Here is a 12,232-nt window from a genome sequence, read left to right on the forward strand (position 1 = left end):
TTCATGTCCACCTATTTTCTCAGTGTATAGCTAAATCTTGTGGGTTCACCCACCTGTCAGAAGTGGAGTACAGGTGGAACCAAGGGGAAGGAGAGTGGAAGCGCTTGCTCTTCTGTTCTGCCAAAGCTCTAGCAACAATGCCTCCATTCTCTCTTGCAGTTGAAGAGTTATAGTGAGAAACTGGACAAGGAACAGGCATCCCTTGAGAAGATAGAATCCAAAGCTGATCCAAGGTAAGAGGCTTCAGCACATGTTTATTTTTTTATTTAAAGAAAGTTACTTTTCCAGTATCTGGTGGCTTAATTGGTTGGAACACAGGACTAAGGAGCCAGAGGTCATTTTGTCCTCATACAGGTCAGTTAATTTCACATGGTATCCAGAATGTGCCCATTGCTCAGTCATGTGCTGAGATGTGCTTGGGCTGCCTGTTCCTCCCAGTTGCTCTGAAGATCAGAAGCAATATGTTTTGGGGTTTTTAACTATTTTTCCATTTTTAAAAACTAAGTAATTTATTCATGATACAAAAAGGTACATGGTGAAAAGTCTCCCTCCCACCTCATCCCCCAGATACTCAGTTCTTCCTGGAGTCAACCATTGTTACCAGTTTTCTTTTAATTAATTATTTTTTTATTTTGAGAGGACATTTATTAAAGCCGGAGGCAGTGAAACAAGAAGGGCTTAGGATAAAAGGAGCAACAAGAGAAAGCCTAGGTGAGGCTGCTTCGGTGCTCTAGAAACATTATGGGAAAGAAGTGAGCCAAGATGGGGCTGCTGTCAGCTCTCTGGAAAGTGAGAGAAAAGGGAGCCATGGAGACAGGTTCAAGGGGTTAGCCTGGGATGAGCTGCCCCTGCCTATTGCTTCCCTGGTTGCAAGTCTCATGGGGACTCTTAGAGTTTAAGAGAAAGAAAATTCACTTGAAAAAATGAGATGTAAGTGGGCATGCCCCAAGGAGAACACATGCTGGCTTCTTTGTTTTGAAGGGTGTTACCCAATTTCCAGACTTTAGGGGAAGTCTCAGGGGACCATCTCAATAGAACATTCATCAGCTTTTCCAGATGTGTCCTTTCAGGGTCATGGTCTCTACTGATTGGTTGGTGCCAGGGCAGGGGGTCATTAGTCATTGCAGCCGATCTTGGCATCCTGGCATTGCCTGCCTAGTTTTGATGCTTTTCTGGGCCTGGAGCTGAAACTTGAGGTCTCTCCAAAAAAAGTCCAGCCATTGTTAATATAACAAGAACAGCATGACATCAGTGTAACATCAGTGGCAGCCAAGGAGAGTAGACTGGAATGTGCATGTGTGAACAAGGATGATTTCACTATATTAGTCAGTGGTGGCGTTAGACGTGAGCACAAGTATATTGGGTGGCCATTGCATTCCAAATGAATGTGTGAATAGAGCAACACATCTGCATCAGATTTTGCTTTAAGCTTGAACATTCCTCTATGGAAACTATTCAGATGATTCAGAAGACCTCAGTTAGGGCACCTGGTGATTGGCAGCTTTATCACAACAACATGCCTGCTCATGCATCATGTCTTGTGCAGAGTTTTTTGGCCAAACATCAAATCATCCATTTGACTCAGCCCCCTTACAGCCCAGATTTGACGCCATTTAACTTACGCCTTTTTCCAAAAGTAAAATCACCTTTGAAAGGGAAGGGATTTCAGACCACTGATGAGATTCAGGAAGGTACGACAGGGCAGTTGATGGCAATGGAGAGAACTGTGTGAGGTCCCTACTTTGAAGGGGACTGAGGTGTCATTGTCCTGTGTACAATGTTTCTTGTATCTTGTTCAATAAATGTCTCTGTTTTTCATATTACATGGCTGGGTACCTTCTGGACAGACCTCATACAACTGAGGCATAGTTGTTATTCCCCAGGGAGGAAAGGTCAGGGGAGGGTTTGAACTGCACGACCAGTGATGTGAAAGGTCAGGGGATTCTAAACCACATGACCATCAATATGCCAGGGGAAGAGAGGCTACCTTGGGGGTAAGGTCTGGCTCCAGTTCTGCTGGTTGCTAGGCACCCAGGGCTTTCTACTGTGATGAGTTTCTATATCTGGCTGTAAATTACTGAGCAGTTTGTTCAACTATGTGTCTCAGTTTTCCTATTCCACTTGCCAAGGAATTTTCCTAGCTTCTTACTATCCTGCCTCATACCCCTGTCAGAGACTTCCATCCCTAAAATCTAGGGGTGATGAAGGAAGATAGTGTATTTTCAGTAACTGCTTCCTGTGGACAAGGGTCATGGTTCCTGCCTGCATAAAGTATGGTCTCTCGCTGCCTGATATAAGGGAGACAAGGGAATGTGATCTGAGACTGGAACAATGAAGTAGAGATGGGTCGGAATCCCTGAACCGTCGTCATCTTGGTATAGAATTGTTGTATCCTAGAGATGATAAATTTGGCAAGAAGGTTAAAAAGACATGGTCCAAAGATGAAAAACAGAATTATAGTAACTAAAGGTCTGAGTAGAGATAAGAACCAGGTGATAGAGGAAGGGACCTACAATACTTCACAGTATCTCAGATTAGGTTGGTTGAGGGACCTCCCTCATAAAGGTATGTCAGCTGCCTGAAGCCTTCTTGTTTAGCATACTTAATTCAGGTTAGGCTAAGAGGAACATCCTAAAATCTTCTTACTGAAGTAGGTTTTCTTCTGTCTCAACCTCTTGGGCAGGAAAGGAAAAATAGTTGCAAGGTAGCAGAACTTTGGTGCCTTCAGTCTCACCCTTTTAAATAAGAAAGTTTTACATTCCTGAAGTGAAGTCGTAGATTGCTTCTTTTTTCATTGACTCAATTACTTAGTCCTGAAAATAAGTCAGTTCAGTTAAATGGTTGAGACTCATTTCAAGAGGCAGTGCTGCAAAGGGGCCTCCAAAGTGGGACCTGTATTGTGTAAACAAGCAATCAGGTATTTAATAAGAGGTATGCCTGTGAAAACAGAAGGAAAAACGAAGGTTAATGATCAGAGCAAATCATAAACCAGTTTCTGAGTCTGTATGTCTTCAGAAGATTTTTAGATGTTAGGCTGAAAGTTTCTTTTGCTGAAATGAAAGCAAGCAGTGCCAATTTAATAGGTTCTCCTTATGTGCAGTTTGAGTATCTGGTATTGTCATCAGATGCTCAGGTAAATTCTGTATGGCTTACACTGCAGCAGTAGTTCTCAATAATTCCAAGTCAGAGGATGGGAGAAAACTGTAACATTAAGTTTGGGGAATTGTAGCCAAATATTTAAGAAAACTGGAAAGATTCAGGATTTCAGGATTTAGTTCAGTTGTGTTTCATCTGGAATTGGGAATCTGTAAAACACAGTTGTAGATATTAAATGTTACCAGTTTTTAACAGCACTTGCTTTAAGTCTTGTCTCCTTGGGAGTAAAGGTGCAGTCTTTTCTGTGAAAATCAGCCTCTGGTTTTTTTTTTCCCACATTTTAAATTGCCTGTTTTTAGACAATTTAAATTATGTAGAAGAAGCACTTACATTTGATATTTCTGTCACTAAACAGTTTGGGTGGTAATATCTTCTAAGTGTCACTCACTCAAATGAGATTTTGAAATCATAAAAAGCTTCAGGCACAGATTGAGCATTTCTGGGTTTGATAGACATTTTTAGCAAACAAGTGCCCAAAATTTACTTGGCTTTATAATTAGAAAACCTTCTGTCATGATATGGAGCAAAGTACTATTAGATATTTGACATTTTTATTTTCAAATTAGTGTGTTAATGACCTTAGGCAACATGTTTTCTTTTCAGAATGGATAATTAGAAATAGTTTTCCCTACTATGTTTTGAGTACTGCTGGGTAATTCGTATCATTAATTATATCTAGCACTCTTGAAACTCATTGATGTTTCTGCAGTTAACATTTTCATTCTGGATTCTGTAATGTTTGTTTGAATGTAGCTTGATGAACTCTGACTCAATTAAATAATGGTAGTCTTTTTTTTTAAGATTTTATTTTTATTTATTTTTAGAGAGGGAAGGGAGGGGGAGAGAGAGAGAGAGGGAGAGAGGAAGAGAGAGAGAGAGAGACATCAATGTGCGGTTGCTGAGGGCCGTGGACTGCAACCCAGGCATGTGCCCTGACTGGAAATCGAACCTGCAACACGTTGGTTTGCAGCCTGCGCTCAAAATAATGGCACTCTTAATCATTTGTGGAGAGCTCATTAGACACTTGGGAGAGACAAAGGAAATTAAAAAGGAATTCCTTTTTTAGCTTGAGACTTGGTTTTAGCTGTGCCATATGTTATTTGTTGGTCTTGCCATATGTTATTTGTTGGTCTTTTCTTTTCAGTATCCTGCAGAACTTGAGAGCACTTGTAGCCATGAATGAAAATCTAAAAAGCCAGGAACGGGAGTTTAAAGCCCATTGTCGAGTAAGTGTTGCTTGATGTCTGCAGACATTAAACCAGGACTCTTGTAAAATCTCTTGCTTTGCTTCCCCTTGTCCTGTTGTGGCATCCTATCCAGGTGCAGTTAGAAAAGTAATAGATTCATCAAGCACTTATGGGTCAGTTGCTTAAGATGAGTAGAGCGCTGTGGTAGGTCCCTCGCTGAAGTGAGGTAGTTTAGTAACTGTGTGTCAAATCCCAAAAATTGAGAGCACAGTTCTTTACAATGTTTTCTAACTTACACATGTATTGAAAATAAAAGTCTTATTAAATATAAAGGAATAACATTACATAAAACCGGGGATGTCCTGAAAATCTGGGATGTATGTTTGTCATGTGTAAGCCTTCGTTTCTACCATCTGGGAACTCACTGTTTAGTAGTGGGAGTGATGGGTGTGCAGGTGCCCATGACCTTAGCAGGAGGCAAGAGGTGAGGCCAGGTGAGCCCTGTGTATATTCCAGGGGAGGAGGGGCTTGGTTAGGTAGGTCTCCAGGCTAGAGGGTACCCAGAAAGGTGGACAGTCTTGTGGAGAAGTGGAAACAGAGAAGGTCAATTGGAAGTGGGCTCCGAGCCACCCAATTATTTCATGCCCCAGTGATTCCTGCATGTCTCACCTGCCCTTTACAAAGAAAGGGCTCTTCTGACTGAAGAACAGCTGCCTGTAGCCTCTTGGAAAGAACTTCCCCAGGCTGAAAATTGGAGATCAGGGCAGTTAGTTCTTAGAAGACTTTTTTGTTTTAGCATAAACTCATAAAATGTGAAAATAAGACTCTGGATCAAGATGAATAATTGTACCCAATTTGTAGCTTGTCCAGGTTTTGTAAATATTTATATCACTTTTAAAGGAGGAGATGACACGTCTACAACAGGAAATTGAAAACCTGAAAGCTGACAGAGCACCAGGTGGAGAAGAAAAGGTAAAGGCCTTGAAGGAGTCCTCAAACCCTGAGGTGTTGACCATGAAAAGATTTCTAGAGAATTAACCAGCAGAAGGACTGGCTGAAAAGGACAAATTCCCTTAACTGGGTTTTGTGCACACACATTTGTCAACTGGTTTCAACATGATTTTGTTAGATTTTTCATCCTTCTCCCTTATCTTCCTTCTGGTGGGTAAAAGGCAGCAGTGGGTATGGATGAGAGCCACTCCAGACAAGAATTACCAGATTACAAGTCTTCCTCCTTTAGGAAAGGGGTGTTTCCAGGAACCACCTGAGAGCTGTTTTCCACTCAATCTTTTCTTCTCTAAATTTAGTACCAGTTTACTCATTTCACCCTCCACTCCTGCCTAGGGTCCTTGTGCCCAATCTTTAAAAGGCAGCAATAAGCAGGAAATGGGAGCAGTGCTGGATTAATATTAGAGCCCCAACAGTGCAGAAGCTCCATGGACTAAAGGGGCACATCTGGCTCTCTAAACAAAGACTGGGTCTCCATCAGGCATTAAATTATAACACAAGGACAGGAAAAAAAAAAAGTCCGCTTCTCTTACCAAGTAAGATTTTAAGGATTGCTATGTTTTGTTTTTCCTTCTCACACTTGATTCAAAGCTTATTTCCTGAGCACCCTTATACTTGGGACATGAGAGTTAGACATGGCCTCAGAACTCATCAATTGCACCATCTCCCTGGTAGATATGGAGCACTTGAGGCTCAGGGACGGGAAGAGACTTGGGCAGGCCAGTCAGTAGGAGTGCCCTCCCTCGCCCCCTTCACTGAGGGACTGAGAGGGACACTGTCACACTCAGCGGGGACATGCTGCCTCCCTAGCATGGTGGGGTTGTGTCAGCCAGGCCACACTACTCTTCCTACCTGTGAGAACAAGGAGTGGCAGAGTTAGGCTATGCAGTGTAGTGGTGTCCTGGGACATCATTGCATGGCTTGCCTTGCTAGCTATTTCTAAAATTTTGAATCTTTGAGGCTCAAATTGTCAGCCCAGTCAGCTTTTGAGTTTACACACATCACAGACTTAGAATCCCAATTCTCTTCTCAGCAATTCATTAGAAGGATTATAACTAGCATTCAAAGACAAGTTTAGCTTACTTGTGTGTAACTGATAGACATTTAAGAGCAATTTAAAATCTGGGGCTCATATATAACTGTTTCCTTTCTGTTCCCTGACCAGACATGGTCAGTGAACTGTCCTCCATCCTACCCCTTCCTGCATCCAGACTTTCAGCTTCTGTCCCATTCATTCACCTTACTTATCATTTCAGACCCTCTCCAGTGGAGAGCCACATGATGCCCTTACCCCTGTGATATCTCATAATGTGAGTACCTGCCCATTGTCAGGGCTGCCAGTGTTCCCTGCAGGTGTGGTGGCCAGCTTTATACTCTGTGACACTTTCTCATGCCTACTTTAATTTTCTCTATGGCCACTCCTCATCTGTAGTCTATCAGGAACATTGCCCCATTTTATATAGCTGGCCCCTCAGATGGAGGCAGGACCTCACCAGGGATGGCCCTGAAGGCCACCGTTCTGGGAGGACGGGGGTTCTTGTGCAGGTGTTCTGTCTTTACTCTGGTGTCTCTTCTGAGAAGGGGAGAGCATGCACTGACTGTGCATGCCGGTCAGAACCCACAGGCTCTGAGTGGTGGGGGTGGTGTAGAGGGAAAGAACTCATTTTTTGGTATTATATTCCAGGGTCAGCAAACTGTAAAGGGCCAGATAGTAAATATTTTTAGCTCTGTATGCCAATTTCACCCTTGCAATTGTAGTCAATATGTAAATCAAAGCACATGCCAGTATTCCAATAAAACTTTACCCACAAAAACAGGCAGAGTCAGATTTGGCCCAATGGCGGTAGGATTTGGCTCTTCAACTGTAGTTTGGTGACCCCTGTCCTGAGTTAAACTAGTGCTTCCAGGGCTCCGGCACTCCAGCAGAGCTTCAGGAGGAAGAGAGAAGCAGGAAAGCCTTTAAACATATGCCTTCTCTCGGGTTTCTCTTCCCTTTGTGCCCTTAGAAATTCCCAGAGAATGAACTTCAGAACTCATGTGGTGAAGTTTAGGGGGTTGCCTGCAGCTGAACCCTGTGGAGGAGACTGTGTCTGTCTGTCTGTCTGCCTGCCTGCCTGCCTCTCCTGTGTTGTGCACTTGCGTGTGCATGCTGTGGGTCAGGGAGCTTTCCCTAACTCAGCAAACCATCTAGCCATCCATGTCTCTTAACTTACTGTGTTCAGTGAGCTGACTAATTTTTCTCTTTAATTCAGCTCTGTCCAAAAGTACTTTCTGCAGTTGTCAGAATGTTCTGTATCTACACTGTTCAATATGGTAGCCAGCCACTAGCTACACTGAAATGTGGCTAAAGCACCTCAGAAACTGAATTTTTTTTTTATTTAGGTGATGTAAATTTAAGTAGCCATGTGTACTATCATAGTGGCTATCATATTAGACAGTGCAGCTCCAAATAGAAACATAGAAAGCGAATCAGTATCACCTTCAACACAGAAACAAGGGCAATGGGTTCTTTAAGTTACAATTGTTTTTGGTGGGGGTGGTAAATGAATTTGGGGGACACTTCACTTAAGAACATTGGATTCAGCATGGATCCTAGAAGAAGGAAGAGTTGTTATAAGGGATGTGAAAGGGAGTGAAAGGTCTCGCATGACACAGGGCCCAGACCCTAAAACTTGGTCATTGGAGAAAAGAAATTCGGGGCTTTTGGAAGGGGGAGAAAAGGTAAAAAGCATTCAACTTCAAAAGACCTTGTCAAAGAATGCAAGTTTTCTATTCCCAGATAATTGTGTCCTCCTCCAATTTTTAGGAAGACCTAGACAGACGATATAATATGGAGAAAGAGAAGCTTTATAAGATCCGTTTACTACAGGTGAGTAAAAACAACAGCACGCAAATATATAAATGTATCTAGCTAGATATGAATGTCCTATAGCAGGACTGGAAAGTTTCAGTCTCTGAGAACTAGAGAGACATGGTACTAAGGCTGCTGTTTGCTGCCCTTCTCTCTAGAGGGTAACTCAGTGGTTTAAGATGTTCATAACGCTTCACATTGGTATGTTACTTTCACTATCGTCTTACTTAATTAGATCCTCACCCTGGTCAAGAGTAGGTATTAGCCTTGTTTTCTATATGAAGAAATTGATTCAAATCTATTAAGTACCTGACCAAGATCAAGCAGCTAGTAAGTGCCAGAGCCAGCATTCAGGTTCCAGTGTTCTTGTCTAATACTTTCCCTTTAAAATTAAGTGCCCATTTTAGCTGTCTTAGTTGATTACCCTGGAGGTTTGTGAGGATATCAAGTATGGGGGAGGTAGGTTTTAAAGTTGGCTCCAAAGCTACATTCACATAAAGTCAAAATAGCATTGTAAAATCCCTTACATTGCCCATAGTAGCTCAAGGCCAATAGTTAACTTGTGTTATACTCCAGCCCAGTCCTTCTTTCTGTTATCTGGGAAGGGAAGGCAGGTTCTGGCAAAGGGCTGTGGGGATGTGGGCAGTGGGCAGTGTTGTTTTTTTTATCTCTGGCTCCTGCTTATTTTGTTGCACTGTTTAAATTTGGGTGAGACACAGAACAGTATAGCTGTGTATTTGGAATCTTTTTAACTGCATGATTATATTTAGTGTTACATTAGATCTCAGGAATAATAAATGGAATGGCCCATTTTCTGGGAGCTGGCTTGCTCTTGAGGACCAAGATACATCCATATGCATCAAAGTACAAGGGAGCTTATATGCAAATTCCAAACTGTGAATAGCTTCAGAATGGCTAGAGGGAAGCCACAGTAAAATCATAAGGGCCTGAGCCAGAACAGGATGGATGGAGATGGACAGAAATGAACAGCAGGGGAGAGACTGAGAAGCTATATCTGATGGAACTGACTGATGGGTGAGAGAAAAAGAGGAGTCAAGGATGGTGCTTTGATTTCTGACTTGCGAAGTAGGGTGGATGCCTGTGTTATTCGTTGAGAAAAAAAAAACATTAAAGGAAAAGGAATAGGACTAAAGGGTTTTGTAGTGTGACTAAGAGTATTAGCAAGATCCGTTTGGGGCTTTTGAAAGTTAGGGTACTCAACTATGTAGAAATGTCCAAGAAGTGGACATTTCTGTCCAAGGGTCTAATGCTCATCGTAGTCTGAGCTGGAGCTTAGGTGACACCTGTGTAGGTGATAATCGAAGCTGTGAAAATGCAGGCCGTGAAGGGGTCCTGGGCTAAACCCTCTAAGAAGAAGCCAAGGGAAAGTAGGAAGCATGAATCAGGCTTGATGCCAAGTGGGCAGCTGAAGGCAAGGAAAACATGGGTATGGGGTCTCTTGGCAGCTGAACAAAAGCTCAGTAGAGTGGTAAATGTTGCTAGAGGTTAAGAAAGCTAGAATCTGAGAATTGCCCATTAGACATATCCCAGAAAAGATGTGCAGTGACATTGCCAAGAATAGTTTCAGTGGGGTGTTGAAGAAGCCACTTGTAGTGTTGGGTAAAGGATGTCTGGAGGGGAATGAGGAGTTAGAGGAACAGAGAGTATGTGGCTCTCAGGCAGTTTGGCTGTTCAAAGGAGGAGAAAGGATGGTAGCTGAAACATGATCAGGGTTTAAGGAAGGGTTTTTTTTCAAGGAGTGCAGGATTTGAACTTATTTAAGTGCTGATGAGAAGGAGGCAGTAGAAAGGGAAAGCTTAGAGATTCAGTAAAAATAATGAATAATTGGCCCTGGCTGGTGTGGCTCAGTGGATTGAGAGCTGGCCTGTGAACCGAAAAGGTCACCCATTTGATTCCCAGTCAGGGCACATGCCTGGGTTGCAGGTTGGTCCCCACTAGCGGGGTGTGAGAGGCAACCGATCAATGTATCTCTCACACATTGACCTTTTATTCCCTCTCTCCTTCCCTTCCCCTCTCTCTAGAAATTAATAAATAAAATCTTAAATTTAAAACAAAAGAGTATGAATAATTATATTTTAGATTCCAAAAATAAAAACGGAGTCAGAGCCTGAACACCCATGGGGGGTGCTTGTACTAGAGTGGATGGTGGGTTTGTCATTTGGAGGCTCATATTTCCCCAGTGATTTAGAGAGCCACATCTGCCATTGTGAGTAAAGCCAGCTTGGGGAGCCAGAGGACAAGGAGGCACAGAGGAAAGGCAGCACCGAGAGCCCACTTATTCCTGAGACTGGACATGTTGATGGGAGCTGAGCAGCTTTTTTCAGGCATCCGCCCTGCTGGGGAAAATGGTGCACGGAGCTGCCTGCCTCAGGGGCTGCGCTCTCCCCTGCACCACACCACACTGCTGCTCCTCCCTGGATGCAGTCAGTGAGCCACTCTGGCCCGTGTACTCAGAGTCTGTGGTGAAGAGAAAATACTAGAGAGGTATTTTAGGTGTCAGCTGTGGGAGCTTTTTAGCCAGATGAAGGGACTTGGAATATATAAGGAGGCAAGGTGGCACCAGTTCCTTGTCACCTGGCACTGATGGAACTGGCTACTGTAGAGTCCTTTGGGGCCTTGTGGGCTGGCTGGGCTCTCTGGCCACATAGCCAATCCCATTCAGAATCCTCCTTTTTTGTCCATTAATTTGGTGCCCTCTGTGGTTCTAGTTTGCAGCCACACCTTCTCCATATATTGTAAAGTCAGAATCTGAGATGGAGCCCTGAAGCCAACAGCAGAATTTTGGGCCTGTATTCCAGGGCAGGTGGGTGGCAGGAAATGTTTTGGTTCCCCAGAAAACATGTAAGGCCTTTTACCAAATAGTGTTTTCTCTTCCTCCCTTTTGCATTTAGGCTCGAAGAAATCGAGAAATAGCGATTTTGCATCGCAAGATTGATGAAGTGCCCAGCCGAGCTGAGCTAATACAGTATCAGAAGAGATTTATTGAACTCTACCGCCAGAGTAGGTGTATTGACCACTAATGAGCTCTCGAAGTTGGTCCTGGGAGGGACAGGAGCTTAAGGGCTTTGTGCCATTTTAGTGTAGTGGAGTGTGCATCATAGCACAGTCGTGAAAGTAACCCCTGTAAAGGACTCCTTTATATTGTCAGGCCCATTCAGCACTCATTCCATGTAGCCCTGATGAGCAACTCATAACCCTGGGAGCAGCACTGATGTGCTCTTGCTGTCCTCTTTATGAACAGTTTACTCTAGTTCTTACAGAGCAATATTTTGAACTAGTGCTCATCCCAATCAGCCATTTGCATCCACTGAGCTTCCCGTCCACTTTCCAGAATTACATAGAACATTATGACCCTGTTATCTCTAGATTAGATCTCACTCATTGTCCTTCTCTACATACTTTTGGGCTTATGTGGTCTTTGCCTTTAATAGCATCATATTCACTCAGTAATCCAGGACTCTATCTCCCTCAGTCTGAATCAGTGACCACATCTTGTCAGGCATAGAGTGGTCCTCAAAGCTGTCATTGCCTTCTGTTCCCACTGCTACTGCCATACCTGTTCTTACGTGCATCTGAACTCAGCTGAGTGACCATTAGCTGGTCTTCAGCCTTTGCTGTGAGTCTCTCATCTATGCATCTGTCTGCTGGGAAATCTTCAGGGGCCTCCAGGGCCTCCTAAATCAATCCTCTCCCCTTATTCTTTCCTGTCTAAATGGCTGCCCTGGGGGCCCCCACTCCAAGTTCATACTCTGGCCTCACCAGTCCTCGCACTGCCTCTGCCACCTGAGGCCTCGACCTGTGTCTGGGACCCTTTCTCCTCTGTCTGACAAAATCCTTCAAGATCAGCTCAGATATCCTTTGTAAACAAGTCCTGGACCATCACCCCTTCCTATGGGCTCCCACTCTTATGTCCCCTGGACATCTCAGACTTCACAGGCACAAAACTGAATTCAGCCTCCCTGTCCCGTTTTTCTTCATGGTCACTGGCATCACTGTCTAGCCAAGCTGG

The 12,232-nt window shown here is 43.6% G+C and overlaps 1 protein-coding gene across 5 annotated transcripts in view; it reads left to right on the forward strand.

Annotated features, from left to right (window-relative positions):
- The window catches only part of CCDC93 (coiled-coil domain containing 93), a 96,720-nt gene that overhangs the window by 69,995 nt on the left and 14,493 nt on the right, over nucleotides 1-12,232 (forward strand). For 4 of the 5 annotated variants that reach the window (XM_045825988.1, XM_045825989.1, XM_045825990.1 and 1 more), the window contains 6 exons: nucleotides 160-233; nucleotides 4,301-4,382; nucleotides 5,244-5,315; nucleotides 6,608-6,661; nucleotides 8,158-8,220; nucleotides 11,115-11,223. In XM_045825988.1, the coding sequence (XP_045681944.1) occupies nucleotides 160-233; nucleotides 4,301-4,382; nucleotides 5,244-5,315; nucleotides 6,608-6,661; nucleotides 8,158-8,220; nucleotides 11,115-11,223 (454 nt within the window). The remainder of the gene's footprint in view (nucleotides 1-159; nucleotides 234-4,300; nucleotides 4,383-5,243; nucleotides 5,316-6,607; nucleotides 6,662-8,157; nucleotides 8,221-11,114; nucleotides 11,224-12,232) is intronic. The other variant, XM_045825992.1, reaches the window with a different exon arrangement.

This window comes from Phyllostomus hastatus, unplaced genomic scaffold (genome assembly GCF_019186645.2).
Source record: "Phyllostomus hastatus isolate PE091 unplaced genomic scaffold, TTU_PhHast_1.1 phas_scaffold_60, whole genome shotgun sequence".
In the NCBI taxonomy this organism is placed as follows: domain Eukaryota; kingdom Metazoa; phylum Chordata; class Mammalia; order Chiroptera; family Phyllostomidae; genus Phyllostomus; species Phyllostomus hastatus.